This window comes from Salvia hispanica, chromosome 4 (assembly GCF_029641045.1).
Source record: "Salvia hispanica isolate PSC_SH4W2 chromosome 4, Shi_PSC_v1, whole genome shotgun sequence".
Classification (NCBI taxonomy): domain Eukaryota; kingdom Viridiplantae; phylum Streptophyta; class Magnoliopsida; order Lamiales; family Lamiaceae; genus Salvia; species Salvia hispanica.
Window position 1 is genome coordinate 6127546 of NC_142695.1, and position 19172 is coordinate 6146717.

Genomic DNA, 19172 nt, shown 5'->3' on the forward strand with positions numbered 1-19172 from the left:
AAGCCGAATCGAGCGCAGGTCAGGCAACCCTGCCGGTCATTCGAGGTTTAGCCTTTGGAGTCAGTGAGCGATTATAAGCATAGGATGACATGCGCAATTGATAAGCCCATCTTCAACTAATGAATGACATGGTTGAAGAAGTTTGGGCACGTAGGGGTCGTTGAAATTGTACCTCTTTTAAGTATTTTTGTTTTAATTTTTTTTAATTAAGTAATGTATGTTTTGCTAGTTCTTTAATTTTAATATCTAATTTTGCTATTTATATTGTGTAAACATAGAAAAATGATATTAAAATTGAAATGAAAAATGGAAATGGATAGGACGGAGATTAGGGTGAAACCATTGCAAAAAGAAGGGGCAGACTAAGAAATGCTGATGTGGCAACCACTAGGGCGCCCACTAGGACATCCATTATGGATGCTCTTAGGGACCAATACACCATTTGGAATTGGCCAATTTTTTTGCTTAAAATAGCATTCTTAAGTTGTGAATACATATTTCCTTTTGTGGAATACTTCCATTTCCGATCTAAGATATATATTTTGAAGCATGTATTTAGAAACACAAATTAGTATATTTAATTAAATAAAAAATACCTATACACGTTCTTTTTTAATGAATATTTTTTTTGATTAAAAATAAAGTTAATAGTAATGAGACAGTAAAAAAAAACATATGGCTAATGGGACGAAGGGAATATACAAAATATTTAGCCATGCTTCTTAGGCTCATTAAATGGGAGAATAGCAAAGCCCAAATAAGAATGTTCGATTCATTCTAGATTTATAGGGCCCAAAATAAAAGCGGGTCAATCCAATTTATAAGTATATTTAACAATTTACGATTTTTTTACCAAGCATTGATCGATCTCATTCTCCACATAAATTTCGAGGTAATTTCGCACTCGCTGCTAATAATTTTACTATATGTTCCTGTTCAATCTCAGATCTCTTCCAATTCATCGGTTTCTTTTGTAAATTACTTGCTTTAATTGGTCTCTGCTTCGAATTAGGGTGATTTTGATTCTAGGTTCGTTGCGAATTGGTGTGTTTTGATTCTAAATCTTAAATCTTAGGTATTTCAGCTTTGTATATCGTATAATGAGCTTCTTTGAATATATCGTGAGCTGTGATAGTAACTCTAACAAATCTACTCCAATCCCCAAACCTCACGCCAAAATAGAGAGTGGATTATGTGCTAAGATTGATTTAAAAATGAAATATCTTCGTCTCAGTTTATTGTGAGCTATTGTATTTACATTGGTTGCTCAATTTTTTGTTGAATTTATTGTGAGTTGTGATTAGTAGTCTCGGAAGGGTTTGGGGAATGATTGTTGATATCATTGGGATTTCTATTTTATTTGATTTTTTGTTAAATTTATTGTGAGCTGTTGTTGTTGCATTGGTTGCTCAAAATTGATATGATTTGTTAATATTTGAAGGGCTTTGAGAATTTGGAAGGAGGGAAGAGAGGGCAATGGCAGTCCATGATGATTCGAATGGGCAGAAGAAGAAATCAAGTGATGCATTGGATGAGATACCAACTTTTAATGTCGAAAATATGCAAAACAACACAAGAATAATCAATTATAGGTTTGCTCATTATACTTATTTGTGTTGCCATTCTGCAATTCTGTGTTTTGTGCAAAAGAATGCTCCGTTCTAAACCGTTCTTCTTTGCTTTTGCTGCAGCCGCACATTTATGTCTATCATAGGTGGCGTGATTGCTGGAATTTTGGGGTACACGGGATTGACGGGATTTATTTTCTATTTTGTCATCATGGCAATTACTACTGTAGGGCTGGCTGCAAAGACTGGCTTTGCTGTTCATTCTTTTTTCGATAGCTGGAACCAGATTGTCTTCGATGGCATTCTAGGCGGACTTTTGGTAACTCTTTAACATCATCTTTGTCTCATTTATGTATTTCTTGAGGTGAATGTGTTGCTTGTTTAAGCATAAACTGTGGTGTTCTTGTGATATGTTCTTTTATGAGTATAGTAGTTTTGTGCCGGTTTAGACTTTCTCTAGTTGATCTAGAGATAACGATAAATTCCTTCACATAATATTGAGGATCACTTATTTGTTGTTTATAAGCAAACCATGGTCTATGATATTATAGCCTATAGGTCACAAAAGAATACACCTTGCATCTTGTGAATTGAATTGTTGATTCTTGACTGTATGCATCAATTGCTTTTCATATTTTCATGATAATACGTTTAACCATGGTGTTTCTTCACTTCTTGCAGTCGTTCGTGCTATTCTGGACGTATCCTTACTCTTTTTCCTTTATACTAACATTTTAGTCTTGGAAAAAAATCTTATTCTTGCTTCATCTCATTATATGTTATATCTAGCATCAATTGCTAAACTAGTTTTGATCTCTTGGCATTTGGATAAGACACGCGCACACACAATACTCTCTCATGCACACACACAATACTATCTCATGCACACACAATACTATCTCACGCACACAGACAATACTATCTCATGCACACACAATACTATCTCACGCACACAGACACACACAGTTACATAGTATGAATCAGAGTGTCTTCTATTCCAATCATTGCCTGTGTTCCTTGACATTGGGAAAGATTTGCCTACGATATGGTTCATATATTCTGAGGACTCTGCTACGAGGCGGTTTCATGGAGGCAACCTTGCATTGTATACCCATTTGTGACACTTAAGTTTCGATTTAAGCTGCAGTAGTATAAATGTATGAGAGCGTTAACTTATTTTTGTTTGTATTTTACTATTTGGATAACAAGTGCAAGATTTTGGTTTATAGAACTCAGTTATTGACTTTTTTTTTTCTCCCAATTATGCGTGGTCTCCACTGACTCTATCACCTTTTTTTCTTTCAATTTTTACTATTTTACTAATTGTGCTTCTCAAAATGTGTTAGTTTTATGGTACGGAGAGGGATTATTAGGTAAGAAACAATTCAAAAAGACATTCATAGCTAATGAATTCTTAAAAATGGGATTTCATGCTGAATAAAATGGCATAGAAACAATTCAAAAAGTAGTAACACTTTACCTAATGAATTCTTAAAAATGGGATTTCATGGTGAATAAAATGGCATCAAATACAGTAGCAGAGTGGAAATCACGAACATGATTCGCAACAGAACATGATTAACAACAATGGTCAAGTTTGTAGTAGATTTTCATAGCTAAAGAGCCCTGCCCTTTCTATACACAATTTTACCAGACCTCTCCCATATACCATACACTAAAATTGTATATTGAGCAATTACTCAATTTGATGTTCGTTCCAAGCGCATCAATAATCTGCTTTTTCGCAAGCAATCGATTCTCTCGTTTGCTGTAATCCCTAATTTCACACCTGCAATTTTTGAGTAGGAAACAACACATTAACAATGATCGAGATTTTCAAGTATTCCAGATTGTGATTGAATATGTTATGTTCGTGACTTGGAAGATTTTATACAGATAACTGTGAACCATTAGGTGCTTAATGCAGGTACAATGTAAGACAACAAACTTACTAGCATTTGAGGAACTTTTGTTAATACAAAAGCCAAGATGTAAAGGATGCCTCCAATCACTAAAGCTGCAGCCAAGTTGTGTCCAAGGCGCTTGTCGTCCTTGGATGGAATGAATGTTGTTTTCAGAGTGTTTGTAAGCTCAAAAAGACGGTAGGATACCTGCAAGTTTTGGGATTTTGGGATAATAAGGTAAATCGGGATTGTGTCTATTTGATTGGGTGAAATAAGAAAATAAAACAAGGGAGACTAAGGGACTTTACCGCTACATAAATTGCAGTGGTGAGCATGAAGTTTAACATCGGATAATCTGGAATCAATGAAAGTAGCAGCTTCGGCTGACCATCTGGCACACTGGACCTATATTGAGTTGGATGAAGTTCAGATTCATCTTCCCGAGACTCAAGTATGTACAGCGAAATGTCATTCAATCAGAGAGAACATTTACTTTGTTCAGAACCCCACCCCCATTATTGTATATACAGACTTTCTTGTCTTGAATTTCATCCAAGAACAATAGTCACATATGCACATCACAGGATAAAGATGATACCACGAGTGAATGAGTGATGATTTTAGAAACTGAATTATGTACCTAAGCCATATGTGAAACTGCGAGATGTAGGTCTCCAAAGTGATCTTGCCGAGCCATCTGTTCATCAAGGCAAATAAATATCTGTTTGAATCATCTCAACGAACAAAAAATGATAAAAATATTAATGTCCTTTACTCAAACAAAGATATGGATTCTTACGCAAAAAGTGTCAATGAGTAGGAGCGGAAACTCTGAGTAACATTCCGCAAGCATATGTAAACACTGGGAGCAGAGAATATGCAGATAAATCCAGATTAATAATAGGTTTCCATAGTATTTGCTACATATTTAGTCTAGACAATGAAGAGACTGAAAATGCACATACGTGATAGGAATCCATGACGTATAAGGATGGTACTTGTTGTATGTAATCTTTGGAAGCTTGTATACGAACTCAAACCAAAGATATCCAATCTGTAAATAGAAAAACAATTATTTCAGATGTGAACTTCACAAGTCTTAAGAACGAGCTGAGAGATTGAGGGATACCGTCAAGGATATTGTCACAATCATTGACTTGATAAATATCCTGCGCTTTGTTTCAGCTTCCTCCAATCTTTCCAACCATCTCTCGACCTGCAAATCCATCCAGAAGGTTTACAGTTTGAAGTACAGGAGATCAACGTGTACGCAGTTTCAGAGAGACGGAAAAAACAAGCAAATTTATCTGAAATGCATATGAAGATAAACAAGCACAGAACTTACTGTTGGGTGGTAATATGCATATATCATTCCAATTATCCAAATGTAGCGATCAAGGCCTGAACGGAAATGCCATTCATGCAAAGCCGGATGTTCGACTTTCGAGGCTGGGTCTCTGTATCCTGAAAGAGGACACATTCTTGTATTGAGATTGAGATACACATTCATACACTTGAGACACAGAGAGTGAAAGGTTAGAATTTTACCTAGCAGAAAAGTGAAGGGACTCCAGAACAGATCGAATACCCCAGGTACTTCCCATATAAAGATGACTACTAAAAAGCAAGCTAATATTTTTAGAGCCATGACAGTTCCACGTTCATTATACTTGTTGTATATTCCAAGTGCTCCATACACCATCAATGTGAAAAGAGTGTGCATGGGGCATATGTAGTATAAGACATAGCTGTTATTAAGCGCAATGCAGCAAAAAAATACCAAGAAATTTAGCCGCCACATCATCTGCATATCGAAATTAATCCTTTAGAAATGGGATTAGAATGACGCCATGGGATATTACGCATCAGAAAAGAATCCAACCTGAGCAAACCTTGCAAGGCTAAAATCCTTGCGGATGTAATAATATGAGAAATTCCCAAATCCAGTCATCCATACATATGCAGCTATGAAGATTCTTATGGCATTGTAGATTTCTGTGGCAGCGAAGTAGTGATACATAAGAAATAAAACCTGTAAGCAGAGGGAAAGATAGCTAAGACAATTCATTCCAGCTCAGGTATATTTCAAAGCATAGGTAAGTGCAGAATGTCATAAAAGAAACCAAAAATTAAAGGTGACGAAAAAGACTAAAATGTTATTTTATTTATTGAAAGTTGAAACATAAATAATTTCTTTAAACAGTTAGTTACCTGCATCCAACCTTTCCACTCCTCAGTTTGATGTCTATTCAGATACATCATTGACTTTCCAGAGAATGCTGACTTGTCATTATGTATCTTGAATGAAGTAACTGCCGAGACAATGATGAGAAGGAAGTACAGGAACAAGAAAAGATCCCGGTTATAACTCTGCCATCAGAAATGAAATTTAGTCAGATAAGCTTACAGCAAAGCCATTGATCAACCATTCTCAATGAGTTAGTGTACTGCAGAATATAAATTAAAACATATGCGGTAGTAGCTCAGATTTGATTGGAATCGCTTAACATAACTAAAGAAGAAAGTTAAGCCCTCTCTTATTATGTTGAATTGCTATATTTGTGATTAATCGTAGCAGTGCCCTGTGAAATGGAAGAATGGCAAAAAGAAGAGGATTATTACTTCCCTGCATCAGCAAGATGTCATATTTGTCACGTTTGTGATTCTCGTGAGGAGTATTTTGAATATGATTGCATGTCCTTTGTAAGACCTAAACTAGGTTGGCTCAGTAATCCATTACATACAAATTTATTAATCCTATGCAGAACTGCCAGAAAAACACATAGATGTTGGGTTTTTGGCTATATATCAATGATAGAGAAGGCAGTGGGTGCTAGAAAAAGGAACAGAAAATAATCGAAACAGAAAAAAAATGGACAGAAAATAAATTGAATATAAACTGAATAAAAAGAGCAGAGAAATTCTCAATTTAGGCCTATGGTAAAACTGTCCCTAAACCAACACCCAAGACATGTTACTCTTCCACTGAAGAGCTACATATAATAACTAATGGCCACTGACTCCTATACAGAAGACTCCTAATCCAACTCTAACTCTAATAGATAAAAGCTGTTTCTAACAAATAAAACAACTAGATTCCTTACAATAATTAATGCTACTAAAGAACAATACAATAATTAATAATATTCTGCACCCAGCCACTTTAGATCTCCTATCTCTATCATTCAAGCTCACTCTTTTTTACTTCAAGTTCCCATTTTGCTTTGTTAATCCTCTTCGTGGAGCAAAGGTGGCAAAAGAAGTTTTGATGGCTAGAGTACTACTAACAAACCGATTGGTTCTCACTTCTCACACTAAAATTGTATAAGAAATGCATACACCAATTGCGCGGTAAGGAGAAATCCAATCACACCTTTTTTGATTCTCCAAGGAGATCCGTTCGGTCACATATGTAATAGTAGATTAAAAGGGCACCAAACTCTGACCTGCATAAGATAATCCCAAAGCATAGGAATAAACAAAAGAAACTAAATCCAACTCATTCCAAATCTGGATTATAAAGCTAAGAACTTAAAACTATACACATACATGGCTCTTAAAGTCAACCGATTCTCCAGCAAGAATGACTCATCCAACGTAAGAAACCTGAAATATAATGAAGTCAATTGCATAAGGTGGCATACCATGGCATACCATCAGAGTAAGTTCAGATCATATCTCACAAACCTTATCAATTGAGATGTTACAGACGAATTCCGCACTCCATGAGAGACCGACTGAAGGCCTCCTCCTTCCAGAAGAACAGCTCTATCATCGTCTTTAACTGCCCCAGCCAACTCAACCAAACTGACATCAGAATCCCTTCCACTGGAATTTAGAGTGAATTCAGTATCAGAGACAACATATAGGGGAGTTGTAGAACATTTTAAATCATCATTATAAAGAAAGGAACAGTGATTTCGAATTCCCCTATGCTTTGAGATCATGCAGGAATCAGTCACAGCATTTTCCTTCTGTATTCACACAGTATTTCATTGCTGATCCATAATTCAGTAACGTAACTACCAAAATTCTTAGAAACATCCATAATACTATTTTCACATAATGTTCCAGTACTCCATTCTATCGAAAACTTTAAACACCACAAAAAAGATGTGCAACTCGACAAAGTCCTTAAACTTACAGCTTCGCAGATGCAGACAATGAATTCTTTCTGTAATCCAAATATTCTGAGTACAACCAAGCAGCAAATATTGGTACAATTCCAAGGAAAAACGATACCTGCATATTCACAATATCATCAAGCTCACATCACATCCAAACACAGAAACTAACTCATCCAATCACCGAAGATCGAGCTACATAAATAACCAAAACACAACACATAAATCAACCGAAAAAATAAGTTCGCATTCGCACACAATTTTCCAGCTCGCTGCCACACATCTTCATCAAAAAATGAGCAAAAACACATCAATTACTCCTAAAATGCTGCTCAAACACTACTACTCTACTCCAAAACTAACTTCAAACAACAATCGCTAACTCATCCAATCATCGAAGATCGAGCTACAAAATACCAGAAACAAAACACACAATCAAACAAAAACAAGTTCACAATCGCACTCAATTTTCCAGCTCGCCACACATCTTCATCAAAAAATGAGCAAAAACACATCAATTACTCCTAAAATGCTACTCAAACAGTGCTAATCTACTCCAGCAACTAACTTCAAACAACAATCGCATCTAAAATAAGCTGCAATCTGCTTAGATCCATCGCATTTGCTTACTTATAAACAAAATCAACCGATCAACTCACCTGACCAGGCGCCAGTGGTCCGTACATCACCATTTTTTCAGTTGGAATCCAGCAGCATTACAAAAAACCTCAACGCGGTGAAGAATTGGTGTATGTATAGACGCGGGAAATGAGAACCGACAGAAATTGCAGGTGAAAAAGATTAGATCTGATTTTAGAGTGAAAAATGGGTTACTATGGTAAAACTTAAGAATAATATAAGCACAGTAATTTATTCAAAAGTAGTTATAATATGCCTAGCCTATTTAATTAGGTGGAGGAGAAGAATCATTGTTTGAGCGGTTATGGTCGGCCAACCCGAGTTGATTTTGGGCCGGGTCAAACTGATCCGAATATTTTATTGGGTTAGAGGACTTGATTTGGGCCGAGAACGATTTCTTTGAAATAAAGATCACCATTTTATTATACTACTACTTAATCAGATAATATCGCAATTTTTATTTGGAACATCACGGTTAGGAAGGAGTCTCATTTTTTTTATTTTGATTTGTCCACCGTCAAAAATCTCAATTCATTTTTATTATAAATGATAAACCCCGCATTATTATTATTTTATTTTCCTCACATTTTATTCTAAATAAAACTAAATAAAAATAGAACTTATATTACATTACTTTTTTTCACCTATTTTATTTTTGTTGAATTGTGAAATTTTTGCATCTCCTTGTCCACATGTGGAAGAGTGGTGAAATTTATTTCCATGGGTTCATAAGTAAGAAAAGCTAAAATCGGTTCAATTTCACCATCAATAATAGTACATAACTTGCTTTCTTGCTCATGATTCTAAACCTAACTAATCAACAAATGCTGTCTCAAACCCTTGAGCTCTTATGAAAAAGATAATGATAATACACAATTGTAAGGCTAATTATGCCTTCTCCCCCACCAAAACTTGTAAAATCCTCATTCCGTTAAAAAGAGTATCGAAATCTCAAAACTCAAAGAGTTATTTATGTGAATATGATGCACAAAAACAGATAGGAACTCGTCCATGCTTCTACCACAAGCCGATGGCCTTCCACCATATCCCTCCAACTCCGAGCCAAATCACAAGATTGACGATCGAGATAAAGAAGCCGTAGCCCCACCATTTGGCGAGTGGGACGTAACCAGCACCATAAAACACAGGTGCTGATCCTATCCCATAGTGAGTAATGCCTCCCATAAGATTGGAAAGAAAGGAGAGCACGACAGCACCGAGATAGGGTGGAGTACCCAGTGCACTGGCTACTGACAAGAATGCTGTAAACATGGCACCAATATGAGCAGCCCCGCTCGCAAAGAAATAATGGGAATAGAAGTATAGTAGGACAAGAATGCCAAAAGATAGCTGCCAGGAAAGACCCAATCCACCAACAAACTGCATAGACAAGAAAATAGAATTATTCAGTGCTTCAGCTATTTAAGTAAGTAATGGAAATGAAGAGGAACAAAAGACCAAATACACACACAAATAGAGCTGAGATTTTGAATTATAATAAGCAGATACAGATGTGATAACCAATGATATCTTGTTCTAAGGCGTTAAAGCTTCTGAAGTATTGAACAATGAATAGACCAAAATCCTTGTTTGGACAATTTTGTAAGGCTTATGTTATACCAATGCCATTCCATTAGAGAGTGAAGAACCAGTATTATTGTCATAAAGGAGACATCTCAAATAGATAAGAGAAGAAAATGATGGTAAAGTAATTCCAACTAGCCAGTGAACGAATCTAGAAAACTCTTTTCTTCCCGGACTATTTTACTGTTAACCAACATAACTGCGATTGATGAACAAAATAAGTTGCATCTACACTGCCAAATTGAGAGCATACTACCAGATGAGAATAAGTCTTCCATATTGATGGCCAACAATGAATTAGTATGATGCACGGGGCTGGGGAGTGGGGCCAAAATTATGAACACGGATTGTACATGACCAAATCAAACAAATTTTATATGTACTCATTTCCTGTCAGTAGGCTTGGAATATAGAGGTAAACGAACCTTGACAACAGTTTGGCTGAACCAGGAGATAAGACCGTATTTGTTTAGGTACCCAGCCATTGCAATAAGCGCAGCAAACCATGTCAGTGTATCCCATGCAACTGATTCAGCTAGGCATTCCTTCCATGTGACAACCCCAGTTATCAGGAGGACAGATAACCCAAGAATTGCAGCAGTTACTGCATCCACATTCAGGACACTACCAAAAATCCAGAGTCCCACCTGATATTTAAAATTTTCAACTATCAGCACAAATTACTTTGCATAGGAACAATGAATAAGCAACAAATTATTTAAATTCATGATTATGAGACCTACGGCAACAATGCAGGGATTAATTAATCCCAACAAATTGGTTACCAAATCAGCTAAACATTGGTTTACCCAAAAAAATCCCTCCTTAGCCAAATATAAGTTGTACAAGTGTTCGACCCTGTGTGTTTCACCCAAGTTGCAAAGAATAACTACTACTACTACTTTCCAGCATCAAAACATTGTCTCAACATCTAACGCATAGTGAGAGATCAACAGTGCAAATGAATACCACTGAAAATCTCTCGATGTGGAAGCAATTAAAACATATACTAGTACGACAAGCCATCCAATAATCCCAATCATTACTCTATGAGGGGCTGTTTAACTTTGAGGATCAACCTAGATTGATAAAAACAATATAGGCTAATTTCTTGTTTAATAAAATGGATTCAAACTTTGGGATATCCTACGACCCTAGATAATTTACATCACTTGATCTAATTTTGTTCGATGCATATCCCGCTAAAAGGGTAGGATCGTAGAACTCCTAGTATTGATTATAAAAATCACATCTGAAAATAGAAGCATATCGAACAATCACGATGATCTGCAGAGCTAAATGAAGCAAAAAAACTCAAATTTTGTAAGTCTATACCGTGAGAAGCAGAGTTCCAGCCATGATGATCTCGTTCTTGGACATCGGCCCCATCTTCGCCAGATTCTCCCTTGCAAGTTTAGGAGCATCGGGGCTGCTCTTCACCGTGGGCGGATAGATTAAATACAGCAGAAACGGAACAACGATCAACGACACCAACCCCGGCACGATTGCAGCCTTGGCCCAATCCATCCATCCAATCTGCATATTTATCGTGGTTGCAGTAAGGTTAGCAGCCAACGGATTCGCAGCCATCGCTGTCAGAAACATAGACGACGAAATCACAGATGTCTGAAAGCATGTGAGCATCAACCAAGACCCCAATTTCCTCTCCGTTCCATCGCCTACATTGCTACCACACGCGACACAGAGCGATTTCACCAACGGCAAGAAAATGCCGCCCGCTCTGGCGGAGACAGATGGAATCGCCGGCGCCAAAAGCGCTTCACTGAATACCAAGCTGTACCCTAACCCTAGCGACGAGCTTCCAAATAGGGAAACAAACTGGTACGCAATTCTGTTCCCCAATCCAGTTTTGATAAACCCTCGCGCGAAGAAGAACGCGAGCGCGATAAGCCACGGGATCGGATCGCCGAAAGCCGAGAACGCGGCGGCGAAGGTCAGCGTCTTAGTGAGAACGCACGCGCCGAGTCCCATGAGTGCGACGGCGCCCAGCGGCAGGGGCTGGGTGATGATTCCGACGATTGTGGCGAGGAAAATGGAGAGCAGCTGCCACGCGATGCGGGAGACGCCGTTGGGGGCCGGGAGGAACCACAGAATCACGCCTGTCGCGATGGAGGCGGCGAGCGGCTTGATGGAAGCCCCCTGCCATGGCTGGGGCGCGAGCGGGGCGGGAGGGGCGGCGGAAGCAGATGCGGCTGCTAGAAGCGGGCGTTTTGGGGCGGGGAGAGAGAGTGAGAGGGGTGATCTATGGTGGACTGATTGGATTCGATTTTGACCTAGAGAATTGGGGGAAATGCGGGATTTGATGGAAGATGGAATTGTTGGATTGAGGCGGAGGGATTTGGAAGAGGGGGAGGAGAGGGAGAGGGGGCGGGGGCGGAGGCGGAGGTTGAAGGAGGAGGAGAGGGGTAGAGACGCCATTGTTGAGGGAGGGAGGTGAGAGAGTGAGTGAGTCCCTCCAACTGCGACTGCGAGTGAGAAAGAGGGAGAGAAGGATGGGGGATTTCAGGTTTTAGAAGCATTGGAATCTCCGTCAACTACATTTTGCCAACTCCGCCCTATTCCAGAACTTTACTTTTAAACGCTTTTAAAAACAATAGATACTCTTTACCAAAAAAAACAAAACATTAGATACCTATTTAAAATAATTATCAAATTTTTATTACAACATATAGATACTTTAATACACCTGACTTTTTTTATTTTGGAATTGGGCTTCTAGAGAGGGGTGGTGAATGCCTTAAAGAGAAATCGAGTAGTACTAGTAGTATTTAAATTTCTCCTTCTCATCAGTAATCAGAATTCAAACAGTGGAAGCAGTCAAAACTGAAGACAATCCAAGGCCTTCCCCCTACTTTTCTCACATTCAGATTCCTTGCATCTCCACTTTCTAAATAATTACCATCACTCAGTCTTAATATATACTACTAGAAACAGAGAAGGGGAGTTGAGCATCATCATCATAATTCATAATGGGCAGTTGTCCCCAAAAACTTCTTCGCTGTCTTCCTCTTCATCTTGGCCACTGCATCCAACGCTCAAAACTGCTCCACCTTCGCATTCTCCAACAGCAGACGCTACGGAAACTGCAACAGTCTTCCCGTCTCCCCTCAGCCGAGACAACGTTAGGTCTGTAGGAAACGTTGATTTCGCCACCACAGCGTAAATGAATGATTATGTGTTTTGCAGGTTTATTGGGTGTTGAATCATGTGAGTTGGGATGTTTTGATGCCAATGGGAGCAATGGCTGCTAGATATTTGAAGGTGTTGAGATCAGCCAATCCGGTGTGGTTCTACATCCACGTCAGCTGCCAGATGTCCACAATCAAACTCGGAAATGACTCCCCCGGAGTCGAGAAGACTGTTCACAGAGACATAGGCATCACTCTCTTTGTCCTTGGAACACTTCAGCGACTTTATATTCACAGTTCAAAATTTTAGGAGTACAAAATAGAGAAGAGTACTAAATTTAGTCATTTTCATAAAAGATATACTTACAAGTTACAATATTTTGTGTGGGTTTTGGTGTTTCTTGTGAAGCCGAAGCCTGACCACAAATGGCAGACACAGAAATTTGTCAGGATATGGGCTACATATTCAAATTTTGTATGAGATAATAATTTCCTTATACTTTTTATTTTGGTAGGGGCTTTTGTACGTTAATTCACACAAATTACTAACAAAATTATAATATTAGACAACTAGAAAAGTCAAAAAAAATATTGGAAAGGGCTTAAGCCCTCCCTCATGCCTATGTGTGTCCGCTAGTGCTGAGCACAAATACCGATTTTACTGGAATGTATACCACCAAAGTGTGGGATACACGGTGATCATCCTTGCTCTTTAGCATCATCAATAATGTTTTCAAAGGATTAGACATTCTCGAATCTCGAGCCTGCAAAAAAATGGGAAAATGCATATATTTGGGTGTTAGTAATCTTGGTGCTTGCGCTGCTATATTGGAAGCAATTACATGGTATGTTGTGATCAAGAGGAGATGGTTGTTAAACTACATCACCACGTAATTGTTGCCAAGCAGGGACAGCTCCACAAGAGGCAATGCCCTGTCTCAAAAACATTTATTCTATTTTGATTATTATTTTATGAATTTTTTTAGAATACCTTTATGCATGCTCTTTTAAAATTCTTAAAATATTTTTATACTCCATATATTCTTAAAATACCTTGTATAGAATTCATGGCTTAGACCTTATTGCCAAGCATAATTAGGATTTCATTTTTGAAAAGATTAGAACCAGGATATTTAGTCATGCGACGTCACACCGAGGACACATTGCATGTAATTTTGATATTGTTATTTGTACATCGTCATACTCTCTATTCTAGGATATTTTTATTTAGTCACTCACACCTGGCCTTATTTTTTCAATTTGACCCATTTATTGTTTATTTAAGTTTCTTAATCAACAAACAAACTCGGCGTTATTTGTCAAATTTTTAATACATGTTGTACAGTATCACATCCTGTATTCAAGAGAATGCGATATGACATCATTTGTACTATATGTGAAAAGAGGTGATAAATTAGATGAACCTTGCTAAAAGAACTCGCACGGTACACGTAAGCACGAAACAAATAAAACACTCGAACTAGTTTGATACAGATAGATATATACAGATGGGAAAGAATGAAGAAATAAAAATGTACACTCCACTCCACTCCAATTGTTAAGAAATGTTATAATCAATGCGCGAGAAGATTAATAATATACTCACATGCTCTCTCATCGCTCCATTACATACTAATAATGTAAATTACATACTAATAATGTAACGAATTAATTAAAAACACACAATTGTGAAAATTAAAATCTAGCTATATAAAAATATCGACATAAACAAATTCAATAGAATAGGGAAAATGCCGAATTTACTTGGGTAGAGGTTTAGGGGGCTGGTCTTGGCACAGAGGTGGATTCTGTTTGCCGATTGCAACGTACTTGACGTTCTGGCACTTGGTGGTGGCTCCTCCGAGAGCAGGATCTTCGGAAAACCGGATAACAACGTTCCCAATCTACACATCTTGACATGGCTTACTTGAGCTGCAGCCTGCAAGAGAACATGAGCACATCCCGAGTAAAGTTCGTGTCCTTGATATTGTCAATCTTCACATTACTAATCTGGAGCAGCGATGTTTTGTTCGTGCTGGAGCAGCAATGCTTTTTGTTCGTTCCTTACTCCAGCGGCCTGAAGATCTTTCAATGATCTCATCTATGCACCATCTCGGTAAACCCCCTGCAGCGACCATCCTCCACCACCGGGTCTCTGCCCCGGCGCCCTGGATCGTTCAATGCCTGAACTCCATTTTCCTTTTTTTTCACTCCATTCTCTTTTTATTTCACAAAATTTGGACTTTGAAGAACGAACTATACACTATACAGTAGTAATAGTATTTATAATGAAGTAAACTTTTCCCCTCAAAATGTGATCACATCAAGTTAGTCTTGAAAGCCAATGATTCTTTTAGTATTTAAATATGGAATTAAAAACATGGGTATGTACAGAATCATAGCATTACCAATCATGGGCAATAGTACTATAGTACTCTTCTTATGAGCATTAAAGAATTATCAAGCTTGCATGTCAAGCAATATTGGAACTATAAATCAAATTCTATAATCACCCATTTCAATTAATCATTAAGGCTATTTTAAGGATCATAAGGCAAAGTCTGTGGAACTAGATGAAGAACATATCTCTATAATCTATTATTACTCGATATAGGAAATGACACCTAAAAATCCAAAATAATCAAATCAAAAAAGAAATTATAATACAAATTTCTCTACAAAACCTAATTTGTCATTTAATTCTCAGATTAATTACTTCATCGTCCCAACCTCTATTTGCCGAAAAACCAAAATTGCAGATTTGAAACTTGAAGTGCAAGCCTAGAAAGGTCATTTTCCTCCCGCCATTGCCATTTCGCACCAATCACTCATCAACCTTCTCTCTCTAGGTTTCCATCTCTCTCTCACATGCACTATCACTATGCAGCACCTACCTCCCAAAAAACCCTCGCAATTCGTCGTCAAAGGTGACAGAATCGAAGTCCGGCGCCCTAACGACGCCGTCACATGGCATCCGGCCACCTTCATCCGCTTCTGCGGCGACAGAGCCTACGTCAAGCTCGAGACGAGCGCGGACAGCGACGATCCCACGTCGCCGCTGCGGCGCGAGTACGTCGCCGCCGCCGAGGTCAGGCCGGCGCAGCCGGTGGAGATCCACAGGTACTTTAAGGTTGGGGAAAGTGTGGAGGCGTTTTGCGGAGAGAGGAAGGGGTGGAGGAGAGGGGAAATCGCGGAGATTTTGGAGAATTCGCGCTACTCGGTGGTGTTTGAGGGCGCGGATCGAGGGGGTTCCGCTTCTGCGGTGGAGCAGTGGGAGGTGAGAACGGTTAGGGACTGGAGTGATGGCATGTGGAATCCGCCATTGCTGCTTCAGCAAGTTATGCAAGTGAAGGTATTGTGTAATTTTTATAGTCTGTGTGTCTATTGGATATAACTGGCTGATTACTGCTTGATTTTGCATAGCACATGTTAGCAATTCGCTTGTTCATTTTCAATTTTAATTTTTCATATTGTTTGAATTTAAGCAAAAAGAGGAATTTGTGGTTGCTAGGGATTGATGTAAGCTTTAATAAAGGTTATCATTAGATGTTAAACTATCGCGTGGTTATATAAGAATGAGGCTCATCAAAGTTTGTAAAAGTTGCTAGTGATCTAATAGGGAAAATTTTGTTTGAGTTGATCAATAAACATGTGAATTCTTGTGTCAGGTTTCCCCATTTTCGCGTTCCTTTGCTGCATTATTTCGTTTTTATTATGTAGGAGCAGAAGAAGTAATCTGTAAGACTGTAAGCATTACATTAGTTGTGATTAGGTTAATCATTCGTAGCTGGTGGAGATTTATTCATCATCTAAAAATTGGGTTCATCAAAGTGTTCACAATCACAGCTGCTGCTGATGTTTAACAGCAAAATGTACTTTTCTTGTGATGCTGATTGCAATCTGTTAGTGCTTATTTTTGTAAGTTGTATGTATGCAGAGCAAGTCGTCATCTGAATCACAGGCAAAATCAAATGGTTTGAAGCTCAAGATAAAGTGCAAGAAGAAACCACAGCAAATGAGATTCAGTGAGGGGATGCTAGTGGAGGTCAAGAGGTATGAGAAAGGCTTCGAAGGTTCTTGGTTCATTGCTGTTATTGTTAAACCATTGGAAGACGAGAAGTATTTGGTGGAGTATAGAACTTTAAGAACTGGTGACCAGACTGAATATTTGAGAGAAGAAGTGCATGCTTCTTGCATCAGGTGCACCCCACCTGTTATAAGGCGTGTTAAGCCTTTTGAGTCTCTGGAACGTGTTGATGCTTGGTCTAAGAGTGGCTGGTGGGAGGGTTACATTGTTGAAGTCCTGAATGGCGGTTCGTACATGGTTCACTTGTGCACAAATGAAGATCTGATATTGGAGCATCGTAAACTGAGGCCTCATCAAGAATGGATCGATGGTAAATGGTTTTCAGATCTTAAGGTGAGTACATCTTGCTCTCTTGCAGTCTGGTGATGATAATGTTTTGTTTTTCTTCTTCATCATCATTAGTGTTGCAGGTAGAGAAGACTGAATTGAACGTTAAGCCCAACAACAAGAAGTTGAAGATTAAAAATAGGCAAACTGCAGAGCCAATCTTCAGGGAGGGGATGATGGTGGAGGTGAGAAGTGATGAAGAAGGCTATCACGGCTCTTGGTTCACTGCTGAGATAGTTTGCTCGTTAGCCTCCGGTGAATTTTTGGTTGAGTACCAGACGTTGAAAACAGACGATGAATCTGCACTGCTTCGAGAAGAGGCGCTTGCTTCATATATCAGGCCTTGCGCCCCTGAAATCATGAGGATTGACTGTTACATGTTGCTGGAAGAAGTTGACGCGTGGTATAATGATGGGTGGTGGGTTGGCCTCGTCTCTAAAGTTCTTGATGATCGAAGATATGGTGTGTATTTCTGGACAACGAACGAGGAAATCTTTTTTAATCACTCTGATTTAAGGTCTCATCAAGATTGGATTGGTGGCAAATGGACTGCTGCAATGATGGTATGATTTTGAAATACTTGTTCTGTATTTCCATTTCCATCTTCTTATGTACGATCCTTTGAATGCAGAAAAAAGCGGAGTTGCGAGTCAACAACAGACAAGTTATAAAATTTGGAGAGCACGACAGAATGGGAGTAGAACCATTCATTGTGAATGGGATGAAGGCAGAGATAAAAGGTGATCATGGCGACAAAAACGAGGGCATTTGGTACCCTGCTATTATTCTGAAATCACTAGGCATAAGAAACTATCTAGTTCAATACCAAACCTTAATTAACGAATACGGAACACAACTGCACCAAAAAGCTTTCGGCCCGTGCATAAGGCCTTCCCCTTCGGTCATCCAAAGAAGAGATTCCTATAAGCCATTTGACAGAGTTGATGCTTGGCATAACAATGGGTGGCGTGTTGGTCGAGTCCAGAAAGCCTCTCCGAGCAGAAATTACACTGTCTATTTCAACGCGACAAATGAGATGATGGAGTTTCAGCATTTTGAGTTGAGACCTCATCAAGATTGGATACAAGGGCAGTGGGTTTTGGCTATAAGGGTATATATGCTTTTCCACTACCTTTTTTATAATATGATTTTCATTCTAATATTTCCAAACTTGATCACCTAAAAGCATTTTTTTCCCCATCCCAGGGCTCTTAGTCGCACTCAAGGTGAAGATAGCTAACTTGTCCCATGGTGAATCTAACAACTTGATTCGTGGTGCGTTGAAACTAATCGAAGCTGACTAATTTGTCTCAGGTGACATTGCCTCGTGTTAATGTGGTCCTAGCTACGGGTTTAACTTATTCAGTTATTCGCAATCTATGAGAAATGTGTCACAAATTGAAATACTAAGGAGTAAGGATTTAATTAATTTGCATTCTCATTTCTGAGCTATAATTCGATGTCGTAAATTTGTGTTGATTAATCATTTGCATGAAATCATCACTGCTATAGTAGTACATTATTTTCTATAGGTATACAAGCTTGATTAGGTCGTGTAGTTTGCTTGAACGAAGTCAAGAATATAACATCAGAGATGAATAGTGAGTGTTGAGCTTATATGGTAAGATGGCATTTACTTAGTGAAGCTGGAATTCAACCTGGGAGTTTTTGTGTATTTTTATTTTTGTTTGATCATTAAAATTATATGCTAGACCTTTAAGGGCGTTCACAATGCAGCCCCGTTCACGGCTGTCGCTCGAGGGGCTGCATTATCCTCCCAAATTCCGACA

General features: G+C 38.5%; 4 protein-coding genes across 7 annotated transcripts; 2 read left to right on the top strand and 2 right to left on the bottom strand.

The window, feature by feature from the left end:
• The first annotated feature begins 818 nt into the window (after positions 1-818).
• LOC125194173 (Rab5-interacting family protein) lies at positions 819-2829 on the top strand. 2 transcript variants are annotated; one of them, XM_048092242.2, is made up of 5 exons: positions 819-892; positions 1442-1592; positions 1692-1887; positions 2250-2269; positions 2601-2829. In XM_048092242.2, exons 2-5 carry the CDS (start codon positions 1477-1479, stop codon positions 2629-2631), a joined length of 363 nt encoding a protein of 120 aa, XP_047948199.1. In that variant the 5' UTR covers positions 819-892; positions 1442-1476; the 3' UTR covers positions 2632-2829. The 2 variants fall into 2 exon arrangements, with proteins under 2 accessions (XP_047948199.1, XP_047948200.1); XM_048092243.2 differs by lacking the exon at positions 819-892 and adding an exon at positions 909-1029.
• A 220-nt stretch (positions 2830-3049) lies between these two features.
• On the bottom strand, positions 3050-8446 carry RWA2 (O-acetyltransferase family protein). Its single transcript, XM_048092241.2, has 16 exons — positions 8256-8446; positions 7617-7714; positions 7160-7300; positions 7022-7078; positions 6846-6918; positions 5684-5842; positions 5355-5504; positions 5021-5276; positions 4818-4936; positions 4602-4688; positions 4438-4526; positions 4272-4334; positions 4113-4169; positions 3781-3877; positions 3521-3679; positions 3050-3357 (listed from the first exon to the last, which is right to left on the bottom strand). The coding sequence occupies exons 1-16, from the start codon at positions 8286-8288 to the stop codon at positions 3352-3354; spliced, it is 1644 nt and encodes a 547-aa protein (XP_047948198.1). The 5' UTR covers positions 8289-8446; the 3' UTR covers positions 3050-3351.
• Positions 8447-8968: 522 nt separating this feature from the next.
• Positions 8969-12384, bottom strand: LOC125196099 (dicarboxylate transporter 1, chloroplastic-like). Its single transcript, XM_048094472.2, has 3 exons — positions 11155-12384; positions 10245-10466; positions 8969-9615 (listed from the first exon to the last, which is right to left on the bottom strand). Exons 1-3 carry the CDS (start codon positions 12256-12258, stop codon positions 9253-9255), a joined length of 1689 nt encoding a protein of 562 aa, XP_047950429.1. The 5' UTR covers positions 12259-12384; the 3' UTR covers positions 8969-9252.
• Positions 12385-15682: 3298 nt separating this feature from the next.
• Positions 15683-18811, top strand: LOC125197216 (agenet domain-containing protein). Of its 3 annotated transcripts, XM_048095930.2 has the most exons (6): positions 15683-16320; positions 16906-17388; positions 17466-17945; positions 18014-18493; positions 18589-18608; positions 18697-18811. In XM_048095930.2, the coding sequence occupies exons 1-5, from the start codon at positions 15850-15852 to the stop codon at positions 18595-18597; spliced, it is 1923 nt and encodes a 640-aa protein (XP_047951887.1). In that variant the 5' UTR covers positions 15683-15849; the 3' UTR covers positions 18598-18608; positions 18697-18811. The 3 variants fall into 3 exon arrangements, with proteins under 3 accessions (XP_047951887.1, XP_088912161.1, XP_088912162.1); XM_089056036.1 differs by having other exon boundaries at positions 15684-16320; positions 18589-18811; XM_089056035.1 differs by lacking the exons at positions 18589-18608; positions 18697-18811 and having other exon boundaries at positions 18014-18565.
• The last annotated feature ends 361 nt before the right edge of the window (positions 18812-19172 follow it).

Excerpts from the sequence above, each read along its gene's own strand:
- LOC125194173 (XM_048092242.2), top strand. The coding sequence starts at position 1,477 with ATGGCAGTCCATGATGATTCGAATGGGCAGAAGAAGAAATCAAGTGAT. Across the intron at positions 1,593-1,691 it reads ACAAGAATAATCAATTATAG|CCGCACATTTATGTCTATCA; the intron begins GTTTGCTCATTA and ends CTTTTGCTGCAG. Across the intron at positions 2,270-2,600 it reads TCGTTCGTGCTATTCTGGAC|ATTTGCCTACGATATGGTTC; the intron begins GTATCCTTACTC and ends ACATTGGGAAAG.
- RWA2 (XM_048092241.2), bottom strand. The coding sequence starts at position 8,288 with ATGGTGATGTACGGACCACTGGCGCCTGGTCAG. Across the intron at positions 5,505-5,683 it reads AGTGGAAAGGTTGGATGCAG|GTTTTATTTCTTATGTATCA; the intron begins GTAACTAACTGT and ends CTCTGCTTACAG. Across the intron at positions 5,277-5,354 it reads GCCTTGCAAGGTTTGCTCAG|ATGATGTGGCGGCTAAATTT; the intron begins GTTGGATTCTTT and ends TTCGATATGCAG.
- LOC125196099 (XM_048094472.2), bottom strand. The coding sequence starts at position 12,258 with ATGGCGTCTCTACCCCTCTCCTCCTCCTTCAACCTCCGCCTCCGCCCC. Across the intron at positions 10,467-11,154 it reads CTGGAACTCTGCTTCTCACG|GTGGGACTCTGGATTTTTGG; the intron begins GTATAGACTTAC and ends TTTAAATATCAG. Across the intron at positions 9,616-10,244 it reads TCAGCCAAACTGTTGTCAAG|TTTGTTGGTGGATTGGGTCT; the intron begins GTTCGTTTACCT and ends TTGTCTATGCAG.
- LOC125197216 (XM_089056035.1), top strand. The coding sequence starts at position 15,850 with ATGCAGCACCTACCTCCCAAAAAACCCTCGCAATTCGTCGTCAAAGGT. Across the intron at positions 16,321-16,905 it reads AGCAAGTTATGCAAGTGAAG|AGCAAGTCGTCATCTGAATC; the intron begins GTATTGTGTAAT and ends GTATGTATGCAG. Across the intron at positions 17,389-17,465 it reads AATGGTTTTCAGATCTTAAG|GTAGAGAAGACTGAATTGAA; the intron begins GTGAGTACATCT and ends TTAGTGTTGCAG.